Source organism: Impatiens glandulifera, chromosome 7 (assembly GCF_907164915.1).
Source record: "Impatiens glandulifera chromosome 7, dImpGla2.1, whole genome shotgun sequence".
In the NCBI taxonomy this organism is placed as follows: domain Eukaryota; kingdom Viridiplantae; phylum Streptophyta; class Magnoliopsida; order Ericales; family Balsaminaceae; genus Impatiens; species Impatiens glandulifera.
In genome coordinates, this window is record NC_061868.1 from 24,440,469 (window position 1) to 24,459,556 (window position 19,088).

General features: G+C 36.1%; 1 protein-coding gene across 1 annotated transcript; it reads right to left on the bottom strand.

Moving 5' to 3' along the window:
* Positions 1-17,301: 17,301 nt before the first annotated feature.
* On the bottom strand, positions 17,302-18,495 carry LOC124910795 (transcription factor MYB1-like). The gene is made up of 2 exons (XM_047451474.1): positions 18,317-18,495; positions 17,302-18,181 (listed from the first exon to the last, which is right to left on the bottom strand). Exon 2 carries the CDS (start codon positions 18,041-18,043, stop codon positions 17,495-17,497), a length of 549 nt encoding a protein of 182 aa, XP_047307430.1. The 5' UTR covers positions 18,044-18,181; positions 18,317-18,495; the 3' UTR covers positions 17,302-17,494.
* Between the last annotated feature and the right edge of the window lie 593 nt (positions 18,496-19,088).

Genomic DNA, 19,088 nt, shown 5'->3' on the forward strand with positions numbered 1-19,088 from the left:
GTAAGTCTAATGCATGAAATTAGACGTAAGTCTAATGCATGAAATTAGACGTAAGTCTAATGCATAGAATTATACATACAGTCTAACTCATCGGAGTTAGACGTGTAGTCTAATGAATGTACGGAATTAGACGTACAGTCTAACTCATCGGAGTTAGACGTGTAGTCTAATGAATGTAAAGAATTAGACGCTAGTCTAATGAATACATGGAATTAGACGTAAGTCTAATATGTTTGTAATTAGACGGGTAGTCTAATTTATGCGAACTTAGACGTGTAGGCTAACTCAGTGGAGTTAGACGTGCAGTCTAATAGAATGTGAAAGTTAGACGTGCGTCTAACTCCTTTAGACAAGTCTGAGGTAGAACCGGAATTAGAAGTGCAGTCTAGCTCAGTGGAGTTAGACGTGCAGTCTAATGGTTATTGGATAATTAGACGTATAGTCTAATTAGTGAAAGTTAGACGTGCGTCTAACTCCTTCAGACAAGTCTGAGGTAGAACCGAAATTAGACGTGCAGTCTAACTCAGTGGAGTTAGACGTGCAGTTTAATGGTTATTGGATAATTAGACGTATAGTCTAATTAGTGAAAGTTAGACGTGCGTCTAACTCCTTCAGACAAGTTTGAGGTAGAATCGGAATTAGACGTGCAGTCTAACTTAGTGGAGTTAGACGTGCAGTCTAATGGTTATTGTAATTAGACGCGAGTCTAATTCTATTAGACCAGGCGGTCTAATAGACGTTTTTCTATTAGAAGGAGATGACTTATTTCATTAGACTGATTTTCACAATCCGTCTAACTGAAATATGTCTAATGCTCAGTTTAAGCAGTACGCTTGAATCTAGGATTTCACCTACCCACGTGCTATAGTTGTACCCTACTTCTGCTCCACTTTCTAGTGAAGATTAGTACAACAGCTATATGCATCCAATCAAGGAATGCCACGTAAGAGAATTTTCCTCACATTACTTGTTTTGTAGGTACTTCCCTGATGGAATATTCGGCGCACTACCAGTGATTTACGACCACGATCCTTGTGCTCAGAACCTACTGTGTACAATGGAGGCTTTCAAATGGAAGAGTGCCACATATCATTCTTGAAGATTCGACCGTTGGCTCCTACTCAGTATTTAACAAATCTCAAGGACAACGAACGAAAGAGAGTGACTTTTTCCTTACGAATTTTGCCGAACGAACAAGCAATCTGATTTTGCAGAGAGAGAAACTACTCAATCATCTTGCTTACTGAACTCATATTGTGAAGCTTCTTTCTGATTGTACTGTATGTGAATCAAGAGAGAGCTAGAATCAAAACACCTTTAGCTGAGTGATATTCTTCATCTTGTAATTGAACAGGAAGTGTTCTGTTCAATAGTGAGCTAAGTGTGTGTGTAAAATGTATTTGAATCGAATCATATTATAGTGAATCCTTCCGGTGGTTGGAAGAAGGGGTGACGTAGAAGAGTTTCTCCGAGCATCCATAAACAAACTACTGTGTTCTTTATTTTTGTCATCTTTTCATATTTCATCTTGTGCTTCTGTTACGTGCGGCTCATCAAAAACCTCGGTCCTAAAATATTTTATGCATCCATCTCTCGGCCCAAGTGTTCATATGGGCCCGTTTATGTTTTTTATGGAATAATTCTGTTTTGTTTACTTTCTCTTTTATCTTTCTTTGAAACCGAATTCTGTTATGTTGGAAGTTTGTTGTAACCGAATACTCTTGGGTAAATCAGCCTCTTTAAATGGTGATGCCCACCCCACTTTTTGGGGTTATGAATTGAATATTTTGGAACTTGGTGTTTAAGTTATCTCTCGGCCCTCCTCCCCCTTCTTGGACCGCTAGGTGTGATCTAGTGGTATTTCTCTCCTCCCCCTCGGCTCTTCTCTCCTTAACCTCGAATTCTCCTCTAATTCTATATCCGCTGCGCTAGAGTGTTGAATTCCAGCATTAAGAACCCGTTTCTTGAATTAAAGAACTTGAAAGGCTCGGCCATAATTTAAAAAATCCTAACATCTTGGTATCAGAGCTGGCCGATTCTCAACATGGTAGAAACTCGCCAGCAATCGGAAATGGATGCGCTCAAGGCCCTGATTGAAAACTTGTCCCAGCAAACAGCAGCAATGCAAGCTGCCATAGACCGTAGATTTGATGTGGCCGAAGAAAGAATGGCGGCCCTTGAGAGCGGGGCATCTGGAAACATGCAAGAACCCCGCCACAGACCCTATGATGATAATTCTTGCCACGGTCCTTCACCATTTAGGCCCCCGCACCCTGGCCAGAACCGCGATCAATACTATGCTCCTCCTACTCGGCTAACTAAGGTCGATTTTCCTCGGTTTGATGGGTCTGATGTCGAGGGCTGGTTAATATCTGCCGAGCAATTTTTCAGGGTGGACAAAACTAAGGATGCCACTAAATTAGAAATTGCCCCCATTCATTTTTCTGGCGAAGCAAGAATGTGGTACGGGTCATATCTTCAAAACCGAAATCATATGGAAGCCTTATCTTGGGATGTGTTCAAAAGAGACCTTATGACTCAATTCGGGCCATCTATACATGATACACCAATGAGACAGCTAATGAATTTAAAACAGGTTGGGTCGGTTCAAGAATATAATCTCCGGTACATGTCGATCTCTCAAAAGTTGTTACATATGCCAAGGGACTACGTCATTGATTGTTACTTGTCCGGTCTAAGGGAAGAAATTGCAAACTGCATCAGGCTGCGATTTCCAGATTCTTTAAACGAAGCAATGGCCATGGCTAAAGTCCAAGAAGCAACATATCGGTCCTTAATGAGCAGTGGTAACTTGTACAGCGCTGAAGCATCATTGCTGCCCACGCCATCCAATACCAACACAGTCGGGCCGAGCACCAATACTGACTTCAAGAATTCATCGTACGGGTCCTCTTCCAATGCAAACCAGGGCCATGTTAAGCAATTAGACTCAGCCTCAATGGATGAAAAGCGAAAGAAGGGTCTATGCTATTCTTGCAATGAAAAATGGCAACCAAACCATAGGTGTAAATCAAAGTTATTCATGGTCTCGGCCAATCAAGAAGATCAAGAACCTGACCAAGAACCTGTTTTGGATGATCTACCTTCATTGCTCGGCCCAAGGGATGAACCAGCCATATCTTTACATGCCTTGACCGGGTCTAAAGCTTTCCAAACGCTCCAGATTCTTGGCAAAGTTGGGAACCTGCCGGTGGTGATCTTGATCGATACAGGCAGCACCCACAATTTTATCAATAGCAGGATTTTGGAGAAAATATACCACAAAAGCATAGCAACCCAGGTGCAATCGGTTAGAGTGGTTGATGGTTCTAATGTGTTATGTTCTAGTGTGTGCAAGGACTTGAAGTGGTCGATGGAAGGCAATGAATACCAAACAGAAATGAAGGTAATTTCCATGGACGGATATGATATTGTATTGGGAATTGAATGGCTGATTACTCTAGGCCCGTCTTCTTGGGACTTTGAAAAGCTGACCCTATCCTATGATAAGCAAGACAGAACCACGGTCCTTAAAGGGATTCCTCGGTCGCAGGCCAGTTTGATGCATGGAAACCAATTGGAAAAGACCTTAGATGAATATATTGTTGCTGCCAAAACGCAAGTAAAGAGTAAGCCCAAAGGCCAAACTGTTTCACTAGCTGCAATGACTTTGGAAGATATTCCTAATGATCTAATTAGAAGCTATGGCTCGTTCGATGCTGCTATTATGCTGGTTCGGGAAAAAGACTTGGCCTGGATTTTTGAGCCAAGTATGGAGTTTAATCGAAGTTGGAAGAAATTATTTTTGCACCAGGCGCTGGGGACATTGCAGCAACCAAGGCCAGCTCTAAACACTGAAAAACTCGACCTTGGGTGCACAGAAATTCTAAACAGGGGCGGAGTGGCAAGCGACCCAGCAGCGCAAAGGACCGCAAGGACCCTGCCAGTTCCACTACTGAAGCGATTCTGCCGAAAGTTTTTTTGTGAAAATACGGTCTTATGCTGCGACCTTTGCTGAATGTGCCGAAGCCCGACCGAAGCCCGACCGAAGCAATAGTTTTGAAGTTGAAGATGCATATTAGAGGCTGACCAGACCACGTTCTTTTCGTCGAGGGCGACGAACCTCGAAGGGGGGAATTATGTTACGTGCGGCTCATCAAAAACCTCGGTCCTAAAATATTTTATGCATCCATCTCTCGGCCCAAGTGTTCATATGGGCCCGTTTATGTTTTTTATGGAATAATTCTGTTTTGTTTACTTTCTCTTTTATCTTTCTTTGAAACCGAATTCTGTTATGTTGGAAGTTTGTTGTAACCGAATACTCTTGGGTAAATCAGCCTCTTTAAATGGTGATGCCCACCCCACTTTTTGGGGTTATAAATTGAATATTTTGGAACTTGGTGTTTAAGTTATCTCTCGGCCCTCCTCCCCCTTCTTGGACCGCTAGGTGTGATCTAGTGGTATTTCTCTCCTCCCCCTCGGCTCTTCTCTCCTTAATCTCGAATTCTCCTCTAATTCTATATCCGTTGCGCTAGAGTGTTAAATTCCAGCATCAAGAACCCGTTTCTTGAATTAAAGAACTTGAAAGGCTCGGCCATAATTTAAAAAATCCTAACAGCTTCAAACCCAAGTAAACAATTCCGCTTTGAATCCGTTTCAAGTGTTTACACAAGTTTGCGTAGAATAGAAAGCGAATTAAATCCCTAACAGGATTTCTTTCAAACCGTTTTTCATAAGCCTTCATCCTTAGCCAGACCTCCGTCTCTATCGATAAAACAGATCCTATCAATTTTGATTTAAGCTTCGATTATTTGATCTAAGGGTTTGAGTAGCTTCTTAAACCTCCTAGGAACATGTTGTTCATCATCTCAAGGTACCTGTCAACTTAGATGATGATCAAATCATTCAAATAGTTTATATATTAGCAAAAATCAGGAAAGATTCGATTTTACATTTTAGTAAAGATTGCTCATAAACAATAAAAGTTTGGGTCTTTCCTAGACTAGAGCTTTCCTACCCACCTCTACCCTTGATGAAGGATCTTTTTGCCTAATCTTCCTCCTGGACATAAGGCCACTTCTTTCCCTCTTTTTGACATCATCGAGAAGGACAAAGTCATAATCAACTCCTTGAGCTCTTTAAAGCGCCCAATTTCTTCAATTTAGCTTTAGTCTTCCTACCTTATGAACATAGTCAAGGACACTTTGATAGTCCAAGTCTCTGGAAGACTTAATGAGGACCCCATGTCCAATATTTGTGAGGAGAGAAGAGAGAAACATGCTGTGCGGAGCAGCATACCCAGATGGCTTCCTTGGATAAGAGATCATCTCCAACAAGTTTTTGAAAAGGATTTTCGACTAGTTGATTGATGTTCCCTGGTGATTGAAACTATTATCTCAAATACCTTTTCGAGTAGGAATTAGAGATGCTATCGTTAAGGATGGAAAACTCAACTTTTAGAGCAGACTTCAGTCCGTGAGTATCGACAGGGAAAAGATGCCCTTCAAAAGATGTATCTGAGATGGTATCTGAGATGACAAGCCTCATCTCAGATAAGACCTCGTCATAAGAGGTGGGGAACTTAGATAACCCCTCCGATGGGAGCTTGAAGAATGCAAAAAATGTTTTTCATTGAAGCAAATAGGTTCTTCATAAATTTTTGCCACGATAAGCTTATTGTTGATTATCCTTGTAAACCTAAAGAATTCACAAACTTCTGGTTCATGAATGATGATAGGTGTCCTAAGGAATTTTTCCAACCCCGAAGCTTTAAGGGTTTCAAACATCGTGACCATTTCTGGAATCACCAAAGAGGACACATAATTGAAGTTCACTTGAAGAGTATATGGTGCAAGAGAGTCCATTTATTAACTTAAGAACGAGTAGTAGGAGTGCTAAAGGATTTAGACACCTAAGAGTCACAAGTGTTTTTCTTTGTGAGAGAAGTCAAATATTCAGAATCACAAAGAAGATAATACGTCTATTCGGATGAGTAAGTTACTCTTTATAGAGTATGACTGACACATGACTATGAAAATCATCATTAAAAGTGAACAGTCATTTAATGTAGAAACGTATTCCAAATAAAATCATAATTAAAAGACGTCAATTAAAAACTATCATAAAATGTATAATAATTTTAGAAGGTGGAAAGACACAAGTCTTCAGATATATTAGTCATATCTTTAAAATTGAAAGATACGTGTCTTCAAGTTATTTGAGATATGACCTTTCAATTTCTGGGTGGGAAGCATACATGGACATCCTATTAGACTATGGACAGTTGTTCTACTTGGTTGAAGATGAAGCGTCAAAAGTCACACGTAGTTGGACATTTAACATTCCATACACATTCCTTGCGTAAGTTGGGTAGACATCTATTTTAGACAACGATTAACTACGCGCGTCTATAGACGTCTAACATGCGTCTGTTTAGACAGCGTCTAACTATGCTCATCTACAGGCACTTTAGACGTCTGTCTAACAAATAGACGTCTAACTAAACTTAATTTGCAAGTTGCTTAAGCAAATATTTGTGTAAGTACATAACTCCTTTAGACAACTAATCTAATCAGACCAATTAAGACCTCCGTCTATACATGTCTGTCCAGTCACTTAAACAACAAATTCACCCTCAATTTATGCATGATCAATTATAACAATTTAATTGAGATCTACAAGCCTTAAAATATTTCTAAAGTGAGAAAACTTAGTCTAGGGGAGTGGCTTCGTAAACACGCCTACCACCTTCTGATCTCATGGGACATATTCAAGGATAATATTCTTCTAACTAACATTCTCTCGGATGAAATGATGTCTGATTTCAATATACTTCGTCCGAGAGTGCAACACCGGGTTGTATGTTATCGCAATAGCACTAGTGTTGTCACAGGAAATTAGTGACTCTTCTGCCTCAATTCCTAAGTCCCTCAACTGTTGTTGAGCTCACAAGAGCTAAGAGCATCAAGTACCTATAGCAAGGTACTCGACTTCAGTTGTAGACGTGGCGACATACATTTTCTTCTTACTGAACTAAGATATCAGACGATCACCAAGGAACTGGAAAGTTCCACTGGTGCTTTTCCGATCAATCTTGCACCCTGCATAATCTGCATCTAAATAACTAGTTAGATTAAAACTGGAATCCTTTGGATACCATAGTCCCCACATTTTGAGTCCCCTTTAAATACTTCAAAATTCGTTTAGCATCAACATAATTAGATTATTTAGGATTAGCCTGAAATCTTCCGCAGACGCTGACAACAAACATGATATCTAATCGACTGGCAGTAAGATAGAGCAGAAAATCGATGATTCCTATATGCAATGATATCGACACTTTGGCCATCTTCATCCTTGTCGAGCTTGCTGGAGGAGCTCATTGGAGTTGTTGCAGCCGAGCAATTTTCCATTCCAAACTTTTTTAACAGCTCCCTTGTATATTTGTCCTAGTTGATGAATGTACCTTCTTTAAGTTGACGAACTTGAAGACCGAGGAAGAAGATTAATTCTCCCATCATACTCATCTCGAATTTGTCCTGCATTAACTTGGAAAATTTCTCACATAGTTTGGGTTAGTTGACCCAAATATGATATCATCCACATAGACTTGAACAAGTAAAATATGAGAATCTTTAACAAATTTAAAAAAAGTTTTGTCTATGGTGCCAATTACAAAATCATGATCAAATAAAAACTTAATTAAAGTGTCATACCAAGCTCTAGGAGCATTTGGACTTCCAATTATCAATTCAGGTGGATGATTTCTGTTCCATCTGAAGTTTGATCTTAAAGGATTAGACGTCTAATTAGATGGCCTCACGACGTCCGAACTGCCAACCATCTGCTGACTTAAGGTATGGACGTCTGGTTGACTCTCAACTGAATCAACCATCTGATTAGACGAGTGAATCATGTTGACCGAAGCTTCACCATCACAATCAGATTCAAGCCTTGTTGCTTCTAATATGTTAGCAATATCAATGAATTCGTTAGAATCATTTTCAACAGATTCATCACAAACAGCATGATATGATTCCTCAATAGTTTGTGTTCAATTATTATATACTATAAGGGCTTTACTAACTAAAGAGTATCCTAACATGATTCTAGTATCTACTTTAGCATCAAAACGGTGAAATAATTTTTCTCATTGTTATGAATAAAACACTTACACCTGAAAATTTAAAAGTATGAAACTGTAGAAATTTTTCCATAAAATAGCTCATAGGGTTTTTATTCAAAGCATTTATTAATTATTGATCGGTTTTGTGTATAGCATGTTGTGTTTATGGCTTTTGTCCAAAACTTCTAAGAAACACCTGAGTCGGCAATCATAGATCTCGCTGTTTCCTTTAGTGTTCTGATTCTTTTTTCATCAATGCCATTTTTCTATGGAGTTTTGGCGCTACAAAACTCATGTCTAATTCCAGACTCCTTGAGATCAGAAGTTAAGTGTCTGTTGGTGAACTTGGTTCTCTTGTCACTTCTAATCTTAATAATGCTTAAAGATTTTTCATTTTGAAGTCTCCTAAGGTTCTTAATCAAATTTTCAATCGTCTGATCCTTAGATTGTAAGAAAATAACCCACGTAAATCTTGAAAAATCATCAATAATGACTAGGGTGAATCTCATTCCTCCCAAGCTTTTTATAGAAATTGGACCGAATAGGTCCATGTGTAAGAGTTCCAAGCATCGGTTTGACTGATATTTCTCCTTACTCTTGAACGTTGATTTGATCTGCTTGCCTAACTGGCAAGAAGGACAAACCTTGTCCTTTGAAAACTTCAAGTTAGGTAAACCAAAAACTAAATCAGGCACACAAATGTTTTTGATGGTTTTAAAATTAAGATGATATAGTCTCTTATGCCATAGCCAGTTTTGATCATTTTTGGCTATCATACATACAAGATTAGACATCTTATTTTTCCAGTTTATTTTTTTAAGAGTTTCCTACTATACTTCCGGTCAGTAGAATGTTACCTTGCTAGTCCTTACTAGACATGCATGCATTTGAAAATCAATAGAAAATCCATTATCAAATATTAATCAGGTTATAACACAGGTTTTCAACAGGTAGCACATTGTTAATGGTTAGATTACCATGGATAATCTTACCCTTACCCATGGTCTTACCCTTGCTGTTGTCACCAAACGTGATATTAGGCCCTGAGCAGTTCGTAACTTCAGTTAAAAGCCGTCTATCTCCAGTCATGTGTCTAGAATATCTACTATCCAGATACATACTGATTCCTCCAAGCAACTTATATGTCGTACCTATAAAAATACATATTTACAACTTTTTGGTACCACATTCACTTGGATCCTCGTTCAATCAGTCCCTTAGAAATCCATATTTGAGTTATTCTGATGGATTTTCCATATTATGTTGTGATTAGTTTGTATGATTTAGGTTTAGTAGACGTCTTCCTACTAGTAGCTGAACTATTAACCTTAAAGTATGGTTTTTGTTTAAAACTCCTTGACTTCTTGTCAAGTTTTATTTTGTCAGACTCGTTGGCTGCTTTCTTCCTAGGTTTTAGCCAGCTTATAATTGGCTTGACATAAATAATATCATCCTTTAAAGTTAAGTTTGCAGCTTGGATCAGTCATTTATCAATTAAACAACCCCTGACAAAGCTTATAGTCCTAAGCTTGTCTTCCACTAGGTTTAACTTCTTTGACGACTGGTCTAGAAAAAAAGTAAAGAATACATGGATTTTTATGGATATTCGGAGATAAAATTCTTATTTCACCCATTCTTCCACAAATGGAAGGATATCCATTAAAGATTTGAATCAGATACAACTCACTGAGCTAGCTAACTCTTTGTTGAACAGAACAACCTCTGTTCAACTTATGACACTGAGGATTCTCACAGAAAAGACAATATTCAATTATAGTATGATCATAGCTAAACAGTAAGAGATTTTGCTTAAGAGAATGTGTGAAGCGAAAAGTCAATAAGTGTTTTTAGACCGGTAGTTGTTCGAGCAGTTTTCACTCAGTCGTTTAGTGTATATATCGATTAGTCGTTCGACCGTTGTCATTGGGCTTCTATTTATAGTTGAAGTACACTAAAGATCGAATATTCTTTGAGGACACGTGGCATGTGTCATTTGGACGACCTTATATAATACGAGAGTATAGAAGACTCTAAGTATTTGGATTGTGGCCATACCGAACAGGTAGTGCACTGAATATCCTATAATCTTGTCTTGTAATAGAAATATATTTGAGAGATATCTGCGTATGTGGCATTCATTTATTTGATAGAATTAGCTGGCTTGTCAAACTGTTGAAGACATGAGCAATAGACAGTAGAGAGAACGTGGTTAGACGGATGCTTATCTTTAGATGGCTACTAAAGCAAGGCATGATACGTTTTCTCTTAGACCACATCTTAATGAGTTAGACAACCTCGTCTAACTACGCTTCCCTTTAGACCGCGTCTAAAGGAGTTAGACGTCCTCCTCTTTAGACCGTGTCTAAAGGAGTTAGACGTCTAACGGGCATTTGGGCATTCTGTTGGCGATTCGGCTAACGGGCGTTAATCGATCTAGTGTTTCTCAGGCGCGCGCTCCTTCCACTACAACGGGCTATGCGGGCGCACCTAGAGCGTTGGATGAGAATCCAGTACTCAATTGATGGAAGCGGTTCTGATTGTAGAATTTCTTCCAAATTTTGGCTACATCGTATTGAAAATTTATTTTTATTTTAAAACCTTAAGAGTTTGTTTGAAATTGATTTTTCTTTCACCCTTTGAGCTTTAATTTTGATCTTTTTAAAATACACAAAATATTAAAATAATTATGGAGAATATTTTACCAATTTAGTTTATTAATTTTTTTTTATATTTTAGGGTTAAATAAATAATTTTGGGGGATGATATGGGTTAAATAAATAATTTTTACCTTGATTTTTTCTAAAATTATTTCAAGATAAATGAGTACAATATTTATCCTAAATAATTTCATTTTTTTGTTTTGGCAATTTTCCTTAATTAATTAAGCTTTAATTATCACAATAATTAGTCATTTTTTTTATTGGATTTTGGCCATGAGGTTAATTATTTTGATTTTATTTATTCAAAAATAAATCAAAATAATAATTTTAATTTTATAAATTGATGTGTAGATTTTTTTTGGAAAAAAGTTTAGTGCAATTTCATTAAAAAACCCAAAAAGTGGAAGTGTCAAGAATAAAAACTAGACAAACTCTAGCTTTGATTATAAGATGACAAAAAAACAACCCTAAAGTTCTTAAATGGTAGCAATCAAACACTAGTACTAAAAACATTACAATTAATGTTCACAATCTTTCATGTTATTTCCATATTCGTCTTGTAGGTCATGTTGATTTCTTCCACGTCTCATTTCATGTTCATACTTCACGAAAGGTGATTGAATTGTAGTAGATGATGATGCCTATCTGATCTTATTGTTAAGCCTACCGCTGTATGAACCTGTACTGATTTGATAAATAGAATTCTTTTTCAAAATTTCAGGGTTTTATCATTATTTTCTACTTAAGTTTTACTTCAATTTTTTTTCATAATCAACAACCTTAGTTTCCTCCTCACTCTTCTTCTCTATTATTTCTTTATTTTGTTCTTTTACTTGCTCCTCTTTCTTGTCTTGAGATTGAACTTTTTCAGCATCCTCTATTTTTTCAATTTCATTGTTTTCTTCCTTCTCTAATTATTCTTTTCTTTCTTTCTTTACATTTTCCTCATTTTTTTGTCTTCTTTATCACTATCCTTAACTTCCATAATATGCTTTTCTATTCTTGATTCTTCTAATTCATTTTCCTGCTTTTTCGCTTCCTGTACTTTAAGGATTTTATGCTTTTCCTCATTTTATATTGCACATTTATTACTAACATGTTGGAAAGTATTATAGAAAATACGCATGTTTGGTCTCCATTCGTATGAGATTTTTGTGATTGTGGGCATTCCCTCCTATTAACACTTCAATGTTTATTTTAGCAAAAGTAAGGTGCTCTCATCCCTCTATAATTGGGTCCATATATAATGGTTTCCCCAATAGACTAAAAAAGTGACTTAGAGTTTTTGCATTATCCATGTTTACTGGGATATTCCTAAGATTTAACCATATTTTGGTTATTTCCTTTGGTTTTCTTAGAAGGCTCAATTTTTCAGACCATCTCTCCAGCTTCATATAGTTGGATCCAATATAAGTATGCCCAATTTTCAAAATATCATCCAAGTTTGTCCCTTTTTGAATTGCAAAATATAGAGATCATGGATGTTTGCAGAAACCTTCTCTAGTCACTTCTCCTCTCATTGTTTCATTAGTGATTCTTTGGTGTCTAGGAAATATACACGGTTCTTTCCTATGTAGTTCCCAACAACTACATTTTTCCATTCTTTGACGCATTTCTCCTCCACTTAAGTGGGCAATTTAAATTCATAAGGAAAGTTTAGAATCTGACTTTTGTTTTAAACTCACCCAAGTAGATTTTACCTCTGTATGCATGATCCTTTACTTTCTTTCTTGCATTGTTTTTTCAGACTTCATTTGCCTTCCAACTGGAATTTCTCATGATAGTATAGGTCTTTAATTTTAGGGACTTCATTAACTCCCTCATTATTTCCACTAACTAGTTTACTATCTTTTCATATTCTTCTTTCTTCAGTAAGTTCCAACTTAAAGATAGTGTGTATTCAATTGGACGGTTGTTTTCTATATTATTTGTTAAATAGAATTTCTCCTTTCTTTGCATGCATCAGTAGTTTTGTGATTTGATTTTTAAGCCCATAGATATTTTCTCTTTCATTATTCCCAAACTTCCATATTCCTTTATTTTTTGTCTATTTTCCTATTACATTTTTATAATTATCAATAATTGGTTCCTTACCTTTAGCGCATTCTTGTTTTTCCTAGATAATTTCTTCAGTAATCCTATCAATTTCTTTTTCAACTACATCCCTTAAACCTTCCATCATAAATTCTTTAACTTCCTTATTCTTATTGTTATTCTTTCTTCCCATTTTAATGAAGAACATGACACAATAACAAATTAGAGCAATTACAGAATATGATACACCAGAAACCCTAACTATTAAAGAATCGAAAGATAGGATTTTAGCAGAATCGTATATATGATGTCTTGACCTATTGACAAATAAAATTTTAAAAATAATCATGTACGAACAATTAGCGTACCTATTAATAGATAAGGTTTCTATCGGAACCATATACAAATGATGTTTTGACCTATCAACATATAGGGTTTCAGTAGAATTGTATATAAACGATGTCTCGACCTATTGATAAATAGGGTTTTAAGACAAAATTGTGTACGAATGATTAGCACACCTATTGACAGATAGAGTTTCTAATGGAACTATATACAAATGATGTCTTGACCTATCGACAAAAAGAGTTTTCAGACGGAATTGTGTACGAACGATTAATGCACCTATCAATAGATAGGGTTTTAAACGCAAGTGTATACAAATAATGTCTCAAACTATTGACAAATAGGTTTTTCAAACGTAATTGTGTACAAATGATTAACGCACCTATAAACAAATAGGATTTAGTCACGAAGTCGTGTACAAACGACGTCTCAACCTATTAACAAATAGGATTTAGTCATAGAGTCGTGATGAATGATGTCTCGACCTATTAACAAATAGGATTTAGTCATGGAGTCGTGTATAAACGACGTCTCGACCTATTAACAAATAGGATTTAGTCATAGAGTCGTGTACGAACGACGTCTCGACCTATTAACAAATATGATTTAATTAAAGAGTCGTGTATGAACGACGTCTCGACCTATTAACAAATAGGATTTAGTCACAAAGTCATGTACAAACGACGTATCGTCCTATTAATAAATAGGGTTTAGATACCTAACTATAATTAGGGTTTTAACAGAATCGTATAAAAATGATCTACCTAACTACATATAAAGTCGTGTACAAATGATCTGACGTACCTATAAACATATATAGTTTAGATACCTAATTACAATTAAGGTTTTAACGGGATCGTGTACAAACAATCTCACGTACCTATCAATATATAGAGTTTAGATGCCTAACTACAATTAGGGTTTTGACAGGATCGTGTACGAACGATCTCGCGTACCTATCAACAAATAGGGTTTAGATACCTAACTACAATTAGAGTTTTTAGCGGAATCGTATTAAAATGATCTATCATACCTATCAACATATAGGGTTTTGGATACCTAACAACAATTAAGGTTTAGAAGGGATTGTTTATGAACGATCTCACAAACCTATCAACATATAAGGTTTAGATACCTAACTACAATTTGGGTTTTTAGCAGAATCGTATAAAAACGATTTATTGCACCTATCAATAAACATGGTTTTGGATACATAAAAAAATTAAGGTTTAGAAGGGATCGTGAACAAACGATCTCACATACCTATCAACAGATAGGGTTTAGATATCTAACTATAATTAGGGTTTTTAGCAAAATTGTATAAAAACGATCTATCGCACTTATCAATAAATAGAGTTTCGGATACCTAACAACAATTAACGATTATAAGAGATCGTGTACGAACGATCTCACATACCTATTAACAGATAGGGCTTAGATACCTAACTAAAATTAGGGTTTTTAGTAGAATCGTATAAAAACGATCTATTGCACTAATAAATAGATAGGGTTTTGGATACCTAATAACAATTAGGTTTTAGATAGGATCGTGTACGAATAATATCATGTACCTATCAACATATATAGTTTAGATACCTAACTATAATTAGGATTTTAATGGGATTGTGTACGAACGATCTCACATACCTATTAATATATAGGGTTTAGATTCCTAACTACAATTAGGGTCTTGATGGGATCGTGTATGAACGATCTCACATACCTATCAATAGATAGGGTTTAGATACCTAACTACAATAAGGGTTTTTAGCGGAATCATATAAAAATGAGCTATCGCACCTATCAACAGATATGGTTTTGGATACTTAATAACAATTAAGGTTTAGAAGGGATCGTGTACGAACGATCTCACGTACCTATCAACATATAGGGTTTTGGTGACTCAATTTTGCTTATTTTTCTTTTGTAGTGTCGGTTGTGGCTCTTTTCCTTTTAAGAGAATATTTCAACAGAATCATTGTTTTCCCTTTTTTTCAAAGTGTCATTCGCAAATAGTTGAAATTCGTTAGTCGATGGTTTCAAGCTTTATTTATGGATAAATGACTCATGTTTTTGGTTAAAATAACATATTTGTTTCCTTAGTTCCTATCCTTGTTTATCTCTTTTCCGAGATTGGAATAAACCTTGATCCTTCAAAATGAATCATGACGTTTTCACCACTTGGATGTCAAATTAGAATTTTTCAATGGTGACATCGAAGAAGAAGTCTATGTCACTCAAGCTAAAGGCTTCATATTAAGAATAAAGAGAACAAGTTATACAAGTCTCTCTACGGACTACGTCAAGCACCAAGGGTGTGGAACACTTGCCTCAATAAGAGAATGATGAGTCTCGGCTTTGAGAAATTTTTTACAAGAGTAGGTTGTGTACACGAGAAACCATGGAGAAGAAGTATTCATTGTTGGCATATACGTCGACGACTTGATCATGACAGGATCAAAGATGTTGAGGAGTTCAAAAAACAGATGATGAAGGAGTTTGAGATGAGTAATCTCATGCTACTCTCGTACTATCTTGGTATCAAGGTGAACCAAAAGAAAGATATAATCGAGGTGCAGCAGGAAGCTTATACGGAAGGTATTGAAACCGTTTGCAATGGAGGATTACAGCTCGAGCAATGATGGAAGCAAAGTTGCAGCTCGGAAAGGATGTGGAAGGAAGTTTAGTGGATCCAAAAGAGTATAGGTGTATCATCGGGTGTCTTAGGTATTTGACGCACACTCGACCCGATATCTCTTATGTAGTTAACATAGTGAGTCGATACATTGAGCAGTCTACCACTCTATACCAACAAGCAGTAAAACACATTTTCCGTTATGTGAAAATAACGACGAGCTATGGGATTTAGTTAAGAAGAGGACGAGAAGTTGAAGAATTCATTGGTTTTACTGACATCGACTTAGTCGGTTACACAGACGATAGATAAAGAACCGGAGGGATGATGTTTTATCTTAACGGGAATTTGATCACATTTCAATCTCAAAAGCAGCGAATTATTACTTTATCTTCATGTGAGGTGAAGTTTATGGTAGCTAATGTAGTGTCTTGTCAAGGATTTTGGCTGAGAAACTTGTTGAGCGAGGTGCTCGGATGCGAGCTGAGGTTGGTAACCCTTTATGTCGAAAACAAGTCCGCAATAATATTAATGAAGAATCCGGTGTTTCATGGACGCAACAAACACATCTACACTCGATTCCACTTTATTTGTGCATGTGTCGAGAACCGACAGATCGTTGTAGAGTTCGTAAGTACCAAAAAGTAACATGTGTGCATTCTCACCAAGGCATTAGCAAGTGTCAAATTCGCGTAGATGCGAAAGCTGCTCGGCGTGAAGAATCTCGAATCAAATCAAGCTATGGAGGAGATTGTGAGTCTAAACCTTAATTGTCAGCAAATTGAAAGTTGTTGACATTTATTATATTTTATGTAATTAGGCTTATTTAATTATTATTGGGCTTGGACCCGTATGTATAAATATTTTAGGGTTTTAGGCTAATTACTCTTTTATAAAAGTTGTTTGTAATGTTAATACAAAACACTTAGAATTTCTTCTTTAACAAATATTATTATCCTTCCAAGTTTTCAGGGTTTCATTTCTTCATAAATATTTTTAGAAGATCCAATAATTAGAAAAACAAGAAATTTAGGAATTAATGAGAGTAGTGAAGTAATTCATATAAGAAAGAAATGGACTAAGCCTTGGTAATGAGAAATAATGCCCCTTCATACAATACATCTAGTATTTTAAAGCTTCCTAATACCCTAGTACATAACAGATCCCATCAATAGATAAAGTCTCTCCTTCCAATGATTTCATATTTATCATAAGAATACAATAGGCGGACCATTTTTAATTGAAATGCAGCTTAATCAATTTCTTGCCTGTACTAGCACATAGATAGTTAGATGTAGCATCAAGCAATGTAAATCATTTTAGTAAATCCACAACGGTCAAATCATATATATGTAGAAAAAAACAAGTATTGATAACGAATAGAATTAGTTGTCTATTGGTTGAACAAGCACATTCGTCATCTGGTCTACTTTTCTTTTTGATTGAAATGAAATCTGATTCCATCTATAACACATTTCTGCAGTGAAACTGAATCAGGAAGAATAATATGAGGAAGAAAAGGATAATGGCCCAATATTCAATTGATAGAAGATAGATTACACCAGCATACTATATCCTACAGACTATCTGATATGAGTAATGCTTTATATACCATAGCCACCCTTTCTCTAGTACATAATTCTTTCATGATTCACTGCTGGCCTATAGCTCCCATCCTCTGTAGTGGAGCACAGCTTAAGGCTTTGATCCTGCAGAAACTACACTAACATTGACAATGTTGTTGTTCGCTACACCTCCCTTTTGCCAAGCAATGCTACTTATATCTGTAGCAATTGCAGCCAATTCATGGCTTGGGAAAGACGAAGGCTCTGTAAAATCCAAGAACTCTGGCCCCAGTATCGATGATTTTAGTTTTGTGCTAACATCATACACATAACACCCATGACTACAATGGTTAGGAATCAGCCCCTCTTCGAGAAATTTGAAGATGTTAGCTTCTAGTCTCGAGGCCTGATAAAATCCTCTTTGTGGATGAATGGGTTTTGGAAGCTGGAATTCTGTTTTCAATCCATCTATTGCATTGTAAACATTAAACACACAGACATGTGCCACTTGACGGAAAAGATTAGGCTGTTTCTTTGTTTCAGTTTCACACTGACCCATGTGTGTAGTAGTATTTTGTTCGGGTAATTCTTCTGCATGTTTGGTCAATAAGTTGGCATCTTCACAAGATAGGGTTTCTTCAGATGATACCTTCCATTTATCATCTTCTGACTCCAACATTAAGCTGTCACGTTTGAGGCATCTCCTAGACTCCTTAGAATCAGAGAAGAATACCAATGATTCTCTACTGCATTATCGGTTCTCCATGGAAGCAGCCTTTGCAATTGATGCCCATTTGTTTCCATGTACAGCTTGTGCCTGCAATATGAAATTATCCTTATTCCTCTTCATCTACAACAAAATTAGATGCATCAAATACATGTAAGAACCCTCTAATTGAGTTCATAATGTTCTCCGAAAGCAGAAGACATACTTTCTATGAAAAGGGATTACCAGTGAAAGATTTGCGGTTCACTGCGGGATCGAGCTGGTTGTACCAACGGCAGCGGCAGGATGGGCCTGATCTACCGGCGATCTCTCGGGAAATCAGATGCCAATTCTTTGCACCGAATTTTATAACCATCTTACAAAGTATCTCTCTTCATCTAGCAACCTCATTCACATCGGTCATATGATCCTAGTCGCCGTATCTTCAGCAGCCTCATTTACTTTCTCTGTTTTATCATCACTATCACTGTCCGTTAGGGTGAGCAAATGGGTAAAGCAATCCGTTTTATCCGATCCGTACTAATCCAAACTAAATTTATCCAATTCGTAATCCAAAAAATTTTACTGATTAATGCGAATACAGATTGGATTAAAAATGGTTTAGATAATCCAAACTAAAAAATATTTATATATATCAACTTGAAATTAGTTAACAATTTTTATTTTTTTTTTCTTTTTTAAAAAATTAATTTTTTTATTATTATTAAATTTGAATTAAAAAAATAATAAAAAAATAATTATAAAAAAAATAAAAATAAAAATAAATACAATTGTCAAAGTGATGATAAGTAAAATATATATTATATTAAGATGAAATTTTATTTAAAGAAAAATAAATTAAAAAATATATTTTTATTTAGATATTTTGGATAATTTGGATAATCATAATCCAATCCGATTTAATTTGATCCGAACTCAATCCGATCCGATCTCAATTTAATCCAAAATATTAAATCCGAATTAGTATTTAAAATTCGAATTAAATTGGATTTCGGAT